Source organism: Echinococcus granulosus (assembly GCF_000524195.1).
Source record: "Echinococcus granulosus chromosome Unknown EG_S00015, whole genome shotgun sequence".
NCBI lineage: Eukaryota > Metazoa > Platyhelminthes > Cestoda > Cyclophyllidea > Taeniidae > Echinococcus > Echinococcus granulosus.
The window spans coordinates 411386-428269 of NW_020170395.1; the positions used below are offsets into that span (position 1 = coordinate 411386).

A 16884-nucleotide genomic window follows, 5' to 3' on the forward strand; every position below is an offset into this window, starting at 1 on the left:
TTGCCAAATTTCCCGTTGGGAGCATTGGCACCTTCTCGTGTCAAGGACGTCAGGATCCACTTGAATGCGGGTCACCTTAAAGGCGCGTACAACCTCAGCTATCCATCATCATGACTTCTGGGACAGAGAGTTGTCCCAGGTGAGAAGGGATGATTCAAAGTGACTTATGTGTTCACAGTAGCCAACGCACAAGAAAAGAAACTACTTTTCATAAGTTTACGGTCCTGACTAGAGTAGTAGCAGGGTTAGTGGACACAGCGAATTTAGGGGAGACGCCCAAGATTAGAGGACTACGTAGAATAAAGTTTGTTGCATTAGCCTATGTTCAGCAGCGCGGGCACTTCAGATCCCGTCGATTTGACTTATAAAGCAGTTATGCAAACGATCACCAAATTACGTAAAGAATAATTCGGAACAAGCACATTAATTTGACGTTAGAGATTATAACCAAATGCCACAAAATGAAAGTGTCCGCTATGAATGGCTGGGGAGTTATTGAACCATCCCCAAAGTTCCGCAAAAAGCCCAATTCTTACAACCTCTCACAGTGGTGGTTAATGAGATACAACCAGATTCCACTCAATCAAATTCACCATTTAAGAACTTCCTAATTTATCAATAACAGGGATGTGTCATAATCTGAGTACACAAAACTTCTCCTCTTTATGTAGTTACTGGGTAAATCTGCTTAAGAAAAGTTATTTAAATGAGACATGAACTAGCTGTAGGTCACTATCCATCCTTTACCTCTGTTTCTTAAGTAAATGCCAATAGGATGCAGTTCACATTGAATAGGAAGCGATAATAAAAAAATCCCAGCTAAGTCCCGCAGCACAAGCTTCCACCAATGAAGTAGGTATCATCCCCCCTAGTACAAGTCCCTGACATCGTCATTTTTGGCTCGCGGCCGAAAAGTATTACCTCTTAAGAGGAAAGAAAGGCGTGTACCAAAAAGATCCCTTGCTTTAATAACGCTTTTACCCGCGCGGACTCTTCAAATATCGCTGCCCAACAGCCATGGGGTATCGAGGCCAAATCTGCCTGCGCGTTATTAATAAACCATCTTCCATTCCGAAGTAAGCGATGATTCAAGGAGCTAAAGTTTGTTACTTTGTAGTAAAAAAATGGCCCCAATTAAAGGTGGCGCAACTTTCATATGTAATCAGAAATTACGTATTGCTGCTGCGAATAACTGTCTGTTGATCGAAAAATCACCTATACTGTCTTTGGATCAAGGCAATAAAACTATCCAAATACAGTGTGGTGGTTTCTTTTTAATCAAATCGGGCTTTATACTTTTTGGCTTCACATTAGTATTTCGCTACCACGCTTCGGTTTTGGGAATTTGTGCCTCAAACCAAACAACACCCACGTGGTCGCATCTTCATTCCTCTTTTACCGCTGGTCAACCCGACACTGCAGCTTCAGGTTACGGTGTCCGTGTTCAGATGTGTGGACAGGTTAGAAGTGGTGAATGTAAGGTCATCCACATCCCTCCACACTTGCATGCACTGTGCGGCCTTTAGAGAGAGAGAGAGAGAGGGAGGGGGGAGCGATGAGTCACGAGGTCACAGCGCTCTAATGCAACCGTCGGAGTGCTGTGCCCTTGTGTGCATGTGCGTGTGCGTGTGTTTGTGCGTGATTGGGCAGCCGATCATGCCACCTTTCTGATCCGAAACTAAAGGGCTTCATAAACTGGAGTAAATCAAGAACATTCCCATACTGTGGGGTAAATGAGCTACATAAACATTACATCTTATTCCCTTCTAGAGCGTTAATACGTTATGGCTTCAAAGGGCATGCGGGAACGTAAATGAATATCATTGCTCACGTCTTGGGAGAATTTAGTGAGTGGAATCCGATGGTAGCCTAGCCATATACTGTTGTTTTGAAACCGAATATTCGCTTGTGGTCCCATCCCCACCCTTGCGGTAGTCAACATCAAAATTATTTTATGGCGTTTTCAATGCGTCTCGAGGAGCTGTGCCCTTTTTGCTACAAATAATGGCTGATCCAAAAAAAGGCGATACCCATTTACGTGATTGGGTGATGAAAAAAAGGCGTTGAATTTTCTAAATTGTACTGACTGTGTAGACAAACGGAGAAGTGGATTTACCGTCGTAAATCGTGGCTGGATTGTAGATGGTCTAGTAAAAACGCCTAGTCGCATCACACCATTCATGCAGCCTACTCGTCTGATCGCTTATTCCGTCCGTTTAAGGTCAGGGAGAGAGAAAAATGTCAGGTTTTCGTTCATCACACCTCCCGGATTTTTCAAAATCCGTGATCAAAGAGAAGTAGTCACTCGCCGCGGAAGCCAGTAGATTAATCGTTTCCGTAAGGCTGGCATTTAACCTAATTTTCGACATGTGGAACCAAAACAACTTGGTGGACGCACACACACACACACACACGCTACCACTGTTTCAGTCTGGATGCATTGCGCTTCCTTTCAAAATTTTACCTGCTGTGTCACCCAATTCAAAAGCTAGTTAGAGCTTTGACAAGGTAAACGGTCAGACCTTGTGTTATACTGTTTCGTCCCCTAAAAGAATGAACTTGCTAGCCAGCAGTTCTATACCAACAGAGACCCTCCTACCTCCCCATTTTCTTATCCAAACCCGGGATCACAAACGCGTGGCAGAATTTTCTTATCTGCTTATAATATCTAGTTGCACCAAATTTCATCACAAATTGTAGCGTCTAATTAAAGGAAGCTAATATTATTTGCTACGTTATAAATTACGTCCCACAAAATTGGTAACAATTGGCGTATCCAAGTTAGAACCTCGAAACATCCGGACTGAGGCATTTGCATTACTTCTAAGTCACTCTGGTGACCAAGGGGTTACCAATTTTAGCAGTTCCGACTTCCCGAGCTAAAAGTTCACAAGTCGGTGTGGCCCATAAATATCACCTTGAAAGTCCTTAAAAGGCAATTAAACGAGTTTGTGCGGTTTCGAGTGGTAAAAGTTAAATGAATACAGCAAACTTCTTTGATTATTTTGTACATTAAAACAATTCTCATTGCAATTTGCTTTTTTTCCAGAGGAAAACAAGTTGTCAAAACCGACTTAAAACAGCACGTTTTGTGCTTAGAAGTTTAGAAAGAACAACCCTAGCCACATCCCTTTCCATCTCACTTTTATTACCAAACTGTCTTCCTTGAGATTGACTCGATAAAATCGAGACGTGGTGGTAACCGCTTTTAAAAAAATATTAGGGTGGTGAGGGGAATGAGGTGAGGCTCCATCTTTTGCTTATCTCAGCTGAAGTGCAGATCTTGCAGAAGTAAGTTTTGTGGTAGGATGGAAGATGCAAATGGGACCCTCTTTCGATCGGTTGACCGGTCCTGACCGTCTCTGAAGAGGTGTTTTATATGCTACTCAGCAGATAGACCTCATTTACAATTAATGGATCTCCACCGAAGGGCTAGTAGTAAGCAATTAAAGATGCAATCCACAACACACCAAACGGGTATAGTCTCCAGGGGACTAGGCAGTGCGAGCCTTTAAAGTGTGGAGTAGTGGTTTTATAATCTGAATCAATTTTTTGGATCGTGAAATTTTTAGGACTTACCAAGGCACTCCACCAAAATCGCATATGGAACTGAGAGCCAATGGAGTGTTTTGGGTGTTTAAGCCCTTCTCATAAGCACAGCTGTTGTTTCCACGTCACCACTACCAAAGCTGTCACATTCTTTTTTCTCTTCTTCCTCCTCCTCCTCCTCCTCCTCGTCTTCCAGTACGAGATATCCGAGTTCGAAATCGGATGTGCACTTCCAAGTAATTGACCTGCCTGTGATGATTAGCTGATCAACACTGCTTGCGTTTGACCAGCAAACCTCCCTTACGTAAACAGTAGATCATGCAAGTTGTGTACAGGCATCTGAGCATGACAACAAGTACATAGAATCGAGAACTTGGTTAAAAAGCAACAGAATTGTGTGATCCGACTTAAAGATGATTGCGCAAATTCATCAGAAGCAACCGCCTAAAAGCGATCTCTGAAAAATCCTGTCGCGCCCATGAGGATGCACGGATAGCACACTCACATGACATTTAAGGAATAGTCCTAAAATGCATTCGATTTTTAATTCTAAGTCAAATTTATTTCTGTTTAATACTTAAAAAGAAAAATTTGTTAGTATATTTGACACTTTTAAGGTGACTGAGGCGGACCTTTAGACCTACTGCGTACGGGTTGGCATCACCTATTCAGTGGATGGCGTGCCTGCACCAGAAGGTACCTATGAGAGCGAATTCGATCACAAAGTGCTGGTGCAGGTATGTTTACCTGAATGGGTTGCAGGTCCTGTGCCTTGGCACCTTCACTCTCTCTGGTGATACCACACACACACACACGTGATACGAAACCATTCCAACTCCGTGCTCTCTGTGAGTAGTAGATCTGCATATGATAAAGGTGTCACGTAATGAGTTCCGCCATCTTCTTGATGAGGGCTTTTTTTGTATGGTGAGATAAATCGTGATGAGTGAAAGGCGAACTTCATTTTAGCGTTACTAGTCAAAGTAGGTATTAAATATGGCATTGGAAAACACTAGGAGCAAGTGAGGTGATGATAGTCACGTGGGTGGTCATAATGCAGACGAATATGGAAGGGAATGGCTGCATCTCTAGCTCGACAATAAGGATTCCTAACGCCGTCCTTCCAAGAAGACAAACAATGGACTTAACATTCAAGGTGGATCCTGGTCCACAGAATCACCTTTCAAGGTCATTTATTTGTGATTGGAGGAATCGGCTGGGCAACTGATTTATTATGCAAAAAATAAACATTTGCGTCGGGAAAAGCGAACCCGATTTCGGATACGGTCTCGGCTAACTCACCTCCACTACAATGAAAGTGACATCCTACAACGCTAATGCGCTTTTGATAGATGCTTCCCGTTACATTTTGATTACGACATTTTCAGCTCCTTTGCCTAAAAAGGGTTCCATCCAAAAAGTCGTCACTCATTTTTAGGGGTCCTATTCGCTTCGCTTTCCATGATATTTGATTACATCATTTATGTAGTATTCAGACACTTTCCTCCACCTCTCTTTGTCCCAGAAAACCATAAACTATTAATTGAGACCTTTTTCATGTCTTCCTAATTTCCCTTTCTACCCCTGCCACCATCTTCCTTTCTTTTACTCCTGCTGCTTACACTTAGACCCGCCTAAGCGCTCAGCTTATGTTTCTCCCTTCACCTGCCACAATAACACCTACATCGGTAGGTTGTCAATCAATTTCACTGCAATGAGTAGAAGAAAAGGCTAATTGGAGGAATACTTTTGTCATCTCAGTGCTTTTAATCAGCCGGTTTGCCATTTATCACCTATGGAAACAACATGCGATTATCCTGAGGTTGCAATCGCCATTCCTACGTTACTTATCGCGTAAAGTGTCTTCAGTTCTTGCAAAGTGGTCCTCCACGATGATATTTTACTTCATTGAACTGATGTAGGAAAGACTCAAAGGCGTTTGTGAAGGTTAGCTGTCGGCCTTGTGGACGTTAAGATGGGAACAGTGTTTGTGTCAAGGCCCTGAGTCAGGAGATAACGTGTAGCCTCTCGACTGGTATCCCTACTTGCATTGTTACATCTGTAATTCATTAAATAGTCTTAATGCTTTTTTAAAAAGATTGTTTAAGAAGGAGGTGTCAGAGAGTTGAAATTGGGCCATTTAAAATCCATACCTTCTCCTGCCCATCAGAGATTAGGTAGAGAATGATAAATGGAAGCGAATATGAAAGGCGAGACCGTGTGGGAAGGGGTGCAGTATCGCAGTTTAAAGTGAAGGAAATACGCTTTTTGTGGCTTAGTATAGCCTTCGCATGGGATGAAACTGGTTTTAAGAAACCTCAGCCTCTCTTTTTTACCCATGGACGAAATAGCCAAAAAATTAAACTCTCCGTTCTACTGTAGGAGCAACTCACAATAGACATCTGAGGTATTAAGGGTAAATTGATACCAAAGCAATCTTTTTTTCTATGAAACAAATAAGAATTCAATAGTCTGCCAAAGTAACCTGTCGGTGGTTTCACCCACAAGCCGAGGGATGTCTTAAAGGCCGATTACAAGATGCAGCCTCCCAAAGCCTTTGGATTACGGCATTAACCCAACGTTGAGCACAGACCTTGAAACTGAATTCACACTTACATACACCTCTGCAATTGAATCTGCCATTGAAAAAAGGAGAGGAAAGGCTGCTGTGATAGCGTCAGGTGAGGAAAAGGCGGTGGTGAGGCCTAAGTGGCTGTCACTGAAATGCTTTACTCTCTCTCTCTGGCGCGTTCTCTCCCTCTACGCGCATGCTCTACAAGTGGTGTCACTTCAGCGTTTTTGAAACGAGAAAGTCACTTTTAGTTGCTTTCACCAATTATGGTTGGATCCTATTCCTTCTCAATTAAGTTGGAATTTGCATTTATTTACTTCCTACTGCTAACTAGCGTAATCCCATGAATTCATGCGCTTTCAACGTAATACAAATGAGCTAAAAGTGGCGTCGACAGGGCGATTGCATGAAGTACCGAGCTACTGATAAGCGATGATCGACTTCGCAGCCCAATGGAAAATAGTATTGGGGTCCACTTTTTCGCCGAAAATCACTAAGCTAAAATTGCAAGTAAATAACCACTGTGTTTTCCTTAATTCTTCCATAAAAATTCAGATTTTCAACTTTGCATCTTATGTTAATTTCCAAATTACTTCAACTACTAATTTCAAACTCTGGTAAGATAAAAAACGGTATAGAGTGGGGTGGATTACTCCTCCCGTAATGGAACAATAATGCGATTTCTCCAAGCAGTCCTTTATCAGCCAAAGCAATTTTTGCATATTTTTTTAGGAGCCGAATTTGCACATTTGCGGCTGATTTTTCCCATCCCACTCTCCACGTTTCATCCAGTTATCGAATGGGGGATTTCTCGCTGTGCAAAAAGTGGGCATTTCTCCACCAAATTTTCACTTTCACATTTTTAGGAAAGTAATGCTTTAGTGAATGCTTTCACACGTACATCAAAAGTTTTCCTCCAACCATTCGCCATCCCACACTTTTTTCTAGGTGCTAATGGTTACTTCACATATTAGCTGTTGCATGTATCACTTGAATTTTCAGTTGCATGACATAAAGAATGGCGTTTTAATTTCGACTTTTATTATTTTTCTTCTGTGGTCATAAAATAGGAGGGTTTTTCTGCATTTACTCAGGTTAACTCTCAATGAGGACTTATGAGCTTCTGACCGTTCTCCTCATACAACCCTATTTTACTTTCATGAATTCATCCCTCTAATTTGTTTTGATAATCTAACGCCAAAATTCAAGCTGGTTCTTAACTTAAGCACCTCCTTTAGGTGAAATACATAATGATGAGCAAAATCGCCTAACATTAGAGTTCGGAATTTCAGAAGGTGGTGTGCATATTCTCATTCACGTCCACCTCTACGGTACTTTGGACCGCGAAGGTGACGATCATCTCATGAATTCATTATTCAAACATTATAGATACATTAAATAATATACTGGATTTAAACATTTAACGCCTTATCAACACGTATAAACCACCACGAATTCCATACTATGAAGGCCAAAAAAGTTAGGTTTTTATATAAATCCAGACATGAGTAACGCGCAAAATCGGGCTCACTCTGTTTAAAAAAGAAAAGGTATAAAGGACGTTTTAACCCCTTATCTTCCCTGTTTAATTAACCCGGAATGGAGGTGAATTAGTCTTGATTGCCCCAATGTGTACATTCTCCGAGTGTTAGAATTCATGCATTGTCAGAGGTACCGCAGTCCTTCTAAGCTCACTTCCGGTGCAGTGTTCGAGTTACCCTTGAAGCGATCACAAGACCGAGCAATCTGGAAATCGGCTTGTAATTTGCGTAATAATTGAATTTTAAAAATTAAAATAAAATCCAGTCACATAATCACCTGTGGCTTCTGTTAGAACTACCAATGACTCAGAGATGATGTGTAGTAACCCAAAATTCAACACTAAAATCGTCGTCACCAACTTAATAGGAAAAATTGAAGTGGCTTTTATCTTAATCACCATTTTTGAGTAATTTTGTAAACACCCTACACAAACTGCGCAAAAATGTTCATACTTACGTTCCATTGATTTTAAAATGCGCTCTTGGCTTCATTCATTTTAGGACTTGTCTTGCAATATTCTTTATGGTGTCATCTTTATTTTTGGTGGAAAAATTCACATGACGCAAGTGAATGTACGAATCGGATATGAGAATAACGGAAGTGATTCCTTCAAAAGGAAGCATGATAGCTTTTTGAATTGCAAATCTCAAGAGAGTAATATCTTATTCTTTCTAAGAGAAAATTGTAGAAAATAGAAATAAGGTATTTGGCATGCTGTAAAGTTGTTCTGGCCTGCTTTTTACACCTCCACGTATACCTAGATTACGTGTCACACTTTGAGTGCTTATAAGCATGTGTTGAGTTTCAGAGGAAATTTCCGTGCCTGCTGGTATTGCGCTGGACTGGCACGACCACTTACTTGCATCGACTCCCACTCCCTCACCAATATCGATTTTTCGCACCGTCGTGGCGATATCGATCGATAGACGAGCCCTCGTAGGGAGTCGGCTGATTCACCCTAACTGCATATTTTGAAGACAGACCTGGTTTCAGGCGGGATGAAAAAAAAATTTTATTAAAAAACCTCATATATACACTTTCTAGATGGGACCACGGAGCTGGTGTGAGGACACGAAAAGTAAGAGTAAGCTTTCTGGCCTTAAAATATTAACGTGGAATAGAAAAGGCTTTATAGTCCGAAAAATTTTGAGCTAAACCGCTGATCATCACAATCTCCAGATATATGACGCTACATATCAATGAGGTCCACGTCTTACCAAACAAGATGGTGGATTAAAGCCAAACCATATTTTTATGATTACATTTCCAAAATGACCTCAATGCTGGAAAGCCCTCAAGTCACATGTCAAGTGAATGTATAAAATTGCCGGCATGACACACTGCAGGAGACTTTTGCATTTTCCAGGATGCGTCAGCAAGTGAAATCATAGGTCTGATGAACTATTGGTCGTTCACTTTACCGTCTTCAGCTTAATTAGCCAAAATAAATCCAATTTTGATTGATTAATCGATTGACTCAAGGAAGTTAAATAAGTGGGTAAAATTCATCAAAATCGTTCATGAATGTATTAGACGAAAGAAAATTTTAAATTATTTTAACATTGTTATGATTCTAGAACTAGTGTGGTAGTTCTGATGTGCGTAGTTACGCTACAAGCGACTCACTTCTTCCATTACTCACACTCAGGTGACTATAATATAGAAAGCACACACACGTTACACTTACGAATCGAGGTTATCATTACCTAATCCAAGATCCATTTTCACACGCATTACTCTGCTACCGCACACTTTTGCCTCACCAATATGGTAATAGTGAATCTCTTAGCTATTCCAGATTCGTTCGAAGAGACACCTCTGGCCCTAATGGAGCACAAAGCACAGCGGCGTTTTACAAGACACCATGGATGTTTCTTTATCTTGAGAAGATTTGCTGTACATAACTACTGTTTATGATACAAACAATTGAATAAGATAGGCAATTAAGTTAAATCTGTACAGAGCAAAGTAAGGAGTGTATATAGCATTGACCTTCAACATTGCTGGACGGGCTCACAGAGCTGGAATTTTGAGGTGTTTGGCCGCAACTGCTGTTGTTGCTGCATCCACATGGAACAACGTTGACAACGTGGACAAGAGTCCTCACCATAGGAGACGGTTGTATTGGTGGAGGCTTGTAGACTCAGTTGATTAAGCCCTCGAACTGGACTGATTTCTCCTGAAGTACAAGAAACCGAGTAAGTTCGATTAATTTTCTCCAGACAAGGCGCTTTCTCCAAGGAGGGGCCTTCAAGAGAGTTGGGCCTTTCTCTTAGGGGCACCGCAGATCCTTCCGTCTGGATGTTCTCGTCTTCAGAGGAGCGTCTTTTGCCACCATGGGTACACCGAGGCTGCGGCTCTTCAGCTGGTGGTGGTTGTAGTGGTGCCGATGGTACCTGTTGAATCGGTTTGACAGATTGGGATAGATCCGGTTGGCTGATCAGCGACAAAAGTCGGCTAGTTTTTCGACCGATTTGAATTATTAGGAGAGTTCTTAGAAGGCTAGTTGATTTAGACCGTGCGAAGGGAACAAGTCTTTGGGATTGCTCCCCGCCTCCTGAAGAAGGTCGTGGAGTCTGGGGCTGTGAAGCAACAGGGACAGCAGTGGGAGAACGCTGTGTCTTCACCTTATCAATAGTCAATCGCATAACAGTTTCGAGAAGGGGAGGGGACATTTCCGGATAGATATTGGTTGTAGTAGGAGTCTCCATTTTGTGGTGTTTGTAACTGCAATCAATCCTTCATGTGTTAAATCAGGGCTTATATATCGAGGCCACCCACGCGCGAGACCGTATAATTCACTGACACGATGAACAAGAATGAGCAGACTGTGGTTGGTCCCTTGTGGAGGTCACACAAACACGCACACACGCCTGCTGCTACTGCATGTATGCACACATGTACGCAGGCGCGCACAAGCACACACCGGTTATCGGTCTGGGTCTTCGCTCTAGCCTCCAACTAACCTGTCCGTTGAGAGTGCCTGCGTAAGTGTGCGTGCGTGCGTGGGCGTGCTAATCCACTATGCCAAACAGGCGTTACGGTGTTTTTATTCCAATTTCGTCTAAGTGACGCGCTATGATGTTAATGTGTGCGTGTGTGCATTCGTGAGGAAGACACGCGCCCAATTGGGCCCATTTGCTCACCCAAAGGGGCCAGCTAATTGGTTTACGGGTGGCCAATCAGATGCGTGACATAGTGTGGACGCGCATGCACAACGCACGCCAACACGTGCGATGTTTGCTTATCGACCTTATGGCATGTAAGTGCGCCCGTGTGTGCGTATGATGGAATAGTGGCTGAAGGGTGGCTTAAATTTATTTAAAACAAATAACTTTTTTTTCAAAAAAAGACGGCAACGATAGTGGAGAAGCTATTGAGACGAAATGCTTGCGGTATGATTCTAGTACACACTTCGTACAATCAAAACCACTAAATTAGGGGTGAAATCAACTTATTCATTTCCCGACATGGCTGTGATGTGAGAAAACGTTTTGTTTGCGTTTCGAGCCAAACGCAAACAAGAGGTTGATGTGGTTTTGGCATAGTTCCCCTGATTTGTCCTTATTTTCCTTATTACCCATCATCAAATTCTTTTCAAAACCGTTGAGTCGTTATTGAAAGCCGTTTTAATACTTGTACTTTTGCAGTCAGACATCCAATAAGAAAAGGGTGCAATTTTTATCCAAGTGCGATAAAAAATAAGTAAATGAAGCAAAAAATTAATAAGCTGAGACTTACAGTGTTTTTTTTTACAACAAACAAAGGCCAGATTTCTCAAAAAATGAATGGGGCGGACGGAAACACAAAAGTTCCCAATTAGTACGAATAGAACGATTAAGATTAGAAGAACACTATAATAAGGTTTTTACCGGATTTACGGACCAATTTAACAAGTAAGTACGTCAAATGTCCAATTCGAAGGAACTTTCCGCTTTCTTTCCACATGAAGGCTTTTGTTTGTGGATTCAGAATCAAAATAATTTAAAATAAAGTCACTATTCTAAGGAATTCAATTCCCAGTTTTACCAAGTTTAGCTATTTTGGGCTTGATGTTCCATTTGAATGTTCCATGGAGTGCTTGCTACAAGTTGCTAACATACTTGATGAAGCATTAGAGTATGTCTGATGCGATATTTGCTTATAGATCCCCAGTTTCTTATTCCTCAACAATGATCTCGCAACTTTTCTAGAAAGAAGTTGGCCTTAAGGTGGCTATAGGGGGTTGAGCTTGACTACAAATGGTTTTTTGATTTCTACCAGGTGTGCCATTTAGGAAACTACAGGATGTTATGTGCCCGACCTCACCGCCAAGCCAAAAGTTAACCCTAGATGGTTAAAAAGGTTTAAATTCGAGTGACTACTGCGTCAAACACCAGCCAAGTTTTCTGGAATTGCTTTGGTGGGGAGAAAGTTTCATTTCATTTTGGTTATTCGAAGGTCCCGAGACTTTCGTAGGTGTATTCGTACTTGAGAATGGAAAGATCAGCATTTGAGTTAAAAGCATCGTTTTGATATCACCTACTATTGAAGTTACTTCGACACTTATCCATCATATGCGAAAATTGACTTCTTAGGATTGTTAAGGTAGAAACTTGTAATTTTCTCTTTCGAATGGCAAATGGTAGCAAAGCAAATGCCAAGGTTGCTTTTGTATCCTGCTGAATGGTTTTGACCAGGTTTAATAATGTAATGGTGAGGAAGATGTTAGGTATCTAAGACATTATTTAACCGGGGACGGTCACGCATCAAATCACATCTTTCTGTCCGTAAAGCATGTAATCTCTAGTTCTTTTTGAATTTAAAAAGGTTAGACAACAGTTTCGTTGTTACTCAATGAATTTTATGCAAAAGAAGGGAAAGAGAATAGGTCCAAATGCGATGTTAAGACGATTAAGTTACTACTTTGTGAAACCACCTTCGTAAATCATAAGCGTTACACCAGTTCAGATAATGACTTGGATTTTTCTCCCATTTTTAGGGAATACTCGGTCCCGATATTAAATAAGCTATTCGAGAAGAAACGTCTTTATTTTTAACAGTTCCCATCTAAGGTAATTGTTGAGATACATGCAATCCCAGAAATGCGTCTCTCTTCGATCTTCTAGAAGTTCCAACTGCTTACTGAGCTTCGAAAATTCCAGAGAATGGTGTTCTAGTACCTGCCCCCTGATTGGTCCACATCAAGCAGATCTGTACTTTAAATGTACTGAAGAAAAAAGTCAATTAGTTACCGTAATCAAGCGTAACTGGCATCACCGACACCAGTTTTGACAGTCTCTCGTCTCTATTAGCCAGCAGTCAGGCGCGTACTCACCGAACTTACGCCCTTTGCTTACTCATTATGTCGATGACAAAGACATCTCCTCTGAAGATCTTGCTTGTTGATTGCCAGGTTGGTGATCTGGATAAGGTCTATATGGATTCCACCCATACAATGGCACTGGGAACTCAGTTAGTAGTATCTCAGAGCAACGTCACATTTGTGGAATGAACGACTTTCCGAAATCCCAGTTGGACCTCCAGGATTTACTTTCATTCAGAGGCAGCGTTCTCCCTAGAATGTGATTTCGTCACATTATCCTCAGTCCTGCCTTGAGACAAGGTTAAAATTCATGTAAGGAACTGTTGCGCCCGAATTAGAAGAGTGACCAGGGATGACGTTTAAAGAAGAAATGAGCTATGATGATTTAAAGTTCTCTATTGTATACCTACCTACATGAACTCTTCAGTCTCTGCAGTATGTGCGTACGTCTTAGCCTTCTAGCCCTTCTGCAGGTAAACAGTAGAACTCGTCCCGTACAAATTGCCTTCAGAATCTGGTCCATAATTTTGGAACTCAAATAGACCATTTGTCTTTGGTAGATATCACTTATTAAAATTCTAGAGAAATGAACTGCAATACGTTGATTGTTTGTTTAACGCTCAATTTTGGTAAAGGGCCACTATTGCACCCGGTCAGATGGGCTGGCCTCAGGCCACGCCAGTAGTCCTAATGCCTTCTGTATGTCGAATATATGTATTCTGCCCAAGTATTATGCCTCCAATAGTCTTCAGGGAAGTCTCGAGGCGCTACATGGGCCTTTATTGAAATTTTACATATATGCCTCAATTCCCAAATATTTACCAAACTACTTTCATCTGTGAGCGTTTTAGTTCATTTTCTATCTGAATGGAGTTGTGATGTCATTTAGGGCAAATAGAGTAAAAATATAATCCCTATCTCTCAACTTTATTTATTTATCCCCAAAACACATTACCATTTAAACCAACCCTATCCTTTGACCATGATAGCGTGCCGTCCCACTACTACTGCCTGAAATGTAAGAAGGACGAGCTTATCTTGCCAACACTTTTTCCTCCTATTCCGCGTTTAAAACTTTGCTGGAATATTTGCTTGTACACATTCGCCAGACAGAAGCGCTCGTCGGACTGAGTGACCCAAAGAAAGTGTAAAACTTATCTTTTGAAGGGTTGATTGTTCACTATCAGTCAGTGGTAAAACTACTGTCCTCTGGATATTAGTAATGGATTGATGGAACTGAAGATTACCAACCACCTCAATAGTAGTATCAAATGAAACAAATAAATGTGCACATTCCGTTGTTTCTTTGAGAGCACTTGTGCACTAATTCTTCTTGTTGTAGCATCAGTCGCTATGCTGGATTGCCGAGGCGTCAATAACAATTCAAGGACATAAATCAAATGAAATGTAATAAAGATTTCGACCTCAAGTAATATCATGTTTCTTTTATGCCATAGAAGTAGGAATGGTAGGATGAAAGTAATTTCATTATATCTCACCTCTTCTACAGATTTTATAAAAAAATTTTAGGCTTGTATTTAAGTTTATTTCTAGGTAAGCCTGATCAAACTCTCTCTTATCATCTTGGTAACAACACAAGAGGAAAGGCCAAAATTACTTCATAGAGTTTCAAACGACTTTGCCATCACAACTAACTACTTATTCACTGTATATCACAGTTTAAAGCAAATATTCCTCTTTCAACTTTACCATTTAACTTAACATGCCATAGAAATAATGGTAGGACCCCGAGCTCACTATGAATTCGATATGAGTCCTATCGGTAGGGAAGAGGGTTTATTAGCAAGTCTCAGAAGATCTGGTGGGCCACGCCACCAAAAGCGCGGCGACAGAAGAGGCGTGAATTTGAACGCGAACTGAAGCGAACACGATGTAACTGCATGGTCATGGCTGGCAATACAACGATATTCTAACAACACTTTCACCCTTTTATTCAGGTATCAATACCTTAATTCTTCACTATGAAGTTAGAAGGTATGACTTATCTAACAAATACATTGGCTTTCTTTACTGCAACACACGCACCCAGAGGATTAGTCAAGTCTTAAGCACTGACCAGGAATGAGATTTTAATTACATGCTCACAATGAATGAAACACCTAGTCGTGGTTCCAGAGGCGTCAGGATGAGAAAGGTGGATGAATGACTCACTTTCTGCATGGTAGGATGAACGAAAATGGTGGTGGCAACGATACTGCTGATGGTTCGGCACTGAGGAGAGAGCGGGTGACAAGACCCTGCGGCATCAATAGTTACCAGGAGAGATACCGTAAATACTTGCTGCAAGGTTCGTTTTCTTACTCTACAAAAGGCAATATTACAGCACATTTTAAAAGGCTTCTCAGCGTTGAATTCGTTGGATGCAAGGTGGAAAGACCACGGAGAAATAACCACTAGTCAACTCCTGATTCTGATTTTCCTCCAAAATGAGATTATACGGATTTGCTTTACATTTCACACCACTCTTTCGGCGATACTATACTAGTCAAGATAGCCAAATAAGTTAGCGCCGTTTTGACACCTAAAATTACATAGTTTCAGAAAAAAAGTATTCCAAAATAAACTAATAGTCAAGATTATCCGCTAAATAATAACTCTTTCTTCATTAAAAGTGGCTTACTATGAATCCACCTTTGCGAAAGGCCTTGTCTTCAGAAACAAACAGCTTGATCCTTCCAATCTGCATTTCTATCTCACTTCCACTTCCAAGCTGTCTACTCTGCTTCCCACATGATTCTTTCTCACTTGTCCACTGCCAATGTCAAGTCAAGTCAAGTCAAGTCAAGCTGACAACCATCGCTTGGCGGAGCATCATTGCAGAAGCATGCGGGATGACATGGGGTGATGTCTCTCCCTTCCTCTCCCTCTTCAACTCCCTCTACCTCTCCCCATCCCTCTCACACCACATTACACAACTCGCCATCATGTTCGCTTATGGTAGGTGCTACGAGGCCTTGTGTTGGCATGCCGAAGTGCCACTTACAACTTCCTTGCTGATCGCATCCACTGTTCTGAGGAACACACAAAGAAGACCTCCTGCACACCCTCCAACTGCATCCTCCTACACACGCCTGAGTGGGTAAATGGAGTGGACAGACACCAGTCGCGGTTGCGTCACCTTGAGCAAGTGCAGCATTGCTTCTGTGCCCCATTCCACACGAGACATGTGAACAGCAGCCCTGATCTTGTGGTCATGACGTGGCACTTCTGAAGTATGTAGGCATGTGTATGTGGAGTAGTGAGTAAGTTATGCGTTGGCAACTACCAATTGTCTGTTCACTTTACTTGATGTTTTAGTGGTACCACAACCACTGTTCATCTAAATTCGGTCGGCGAGTAGTCTAGCTGCATTGCCTAACATCATGTCGAGGTGGTGGATGAAGTAGTGAAGGGCAAATGGGTGGCCTAGTCACTGAGTCCTCTCCATGCCGACATCCGTCGATGAGGTGTTGCATCACTCATGTGAAACACCAGTGGGAGTTCTTCACACACTCATCTCCACAATCCAAAGTGTAGAACCATTTCTGAATGGTGTGTATTGTTGCGCCACAGCACACCCCCTGCAAATGCCACATAGCAGACGTTGTGGTAAGCATTTGTAGTCGCAGCTGACTCTGCAACTGCAGTGCCAATCCCATTTTTGGAACAAACAAACCTGACCGAGAGTTGGTGAGCGGAGGCTTGAAAATGGGCTGCAAGTGGGGTGGAGAGGACAATCAGGAGAGCTGAAATAAATGTTGACTGAAGTGTGGCATGTCAGTTAATTCTTCACCGCCTTCACGGCCATAACAAGAACACGTCATTTGTGGACAGGTGGCTGTTTCGTTGGCGAAGTGGAGAGCAGGGTGATGTAACCGATGTGGATAGCGAGGTGACTAGGCAGGCTATTGTGATG

The 16884-nt window shown here is 41.8% G+C and overlaps 2 protein-coding genes across 2 annotated transcripts; one reads left to right on the top strand and one right to left on the bottom strand. All coding sequences in view use genetic code 11, as the record gives it.

Moving 5' to 3' along the window:
- Positions 1-3637: 3637 nt before the first annotated feature.
- EGR_03055 (hypothetical protein) lies at positions 3638-10374 on the bottom strand (the record flags this gene model as incomplete). Its single annotated transcript, XM_024492304.1, has 3 exons — positions 3638-3848; positions 8547-8646; positions 9681-10374. The coding sequence occupies 3 exons, from the start codon at positions 10372-10374 to the stop codon at positions 3638-3640; spliced, it is 1005 nt and encodes a 334-aa protein (XP_024353230.1).
- A 187-nt stretch (positions 10375-10561) lies between these two features.
- EGR_03056 (hypothetical protein) lies at positions 10562-16200 on the top strand (the record flags this gene model as incomplete). The annotated part of the gene is made up of 6 exons (XM_024492305.1): positions 10562-10650; positions 10816-10925; positions 12958-13117; positions 15155-15276; positions 15756-15915; positions 15963-16200. The coding sequence occupies 6 exons, from the start codon at positions 10562-10564 to the stop codon at positions 16198-16200; spliced, it is 879 nt and encodes a 292-aa protein (XP_024353231.1).
- Positions 16201-16884: the final 684 nt, after the last annotated feature.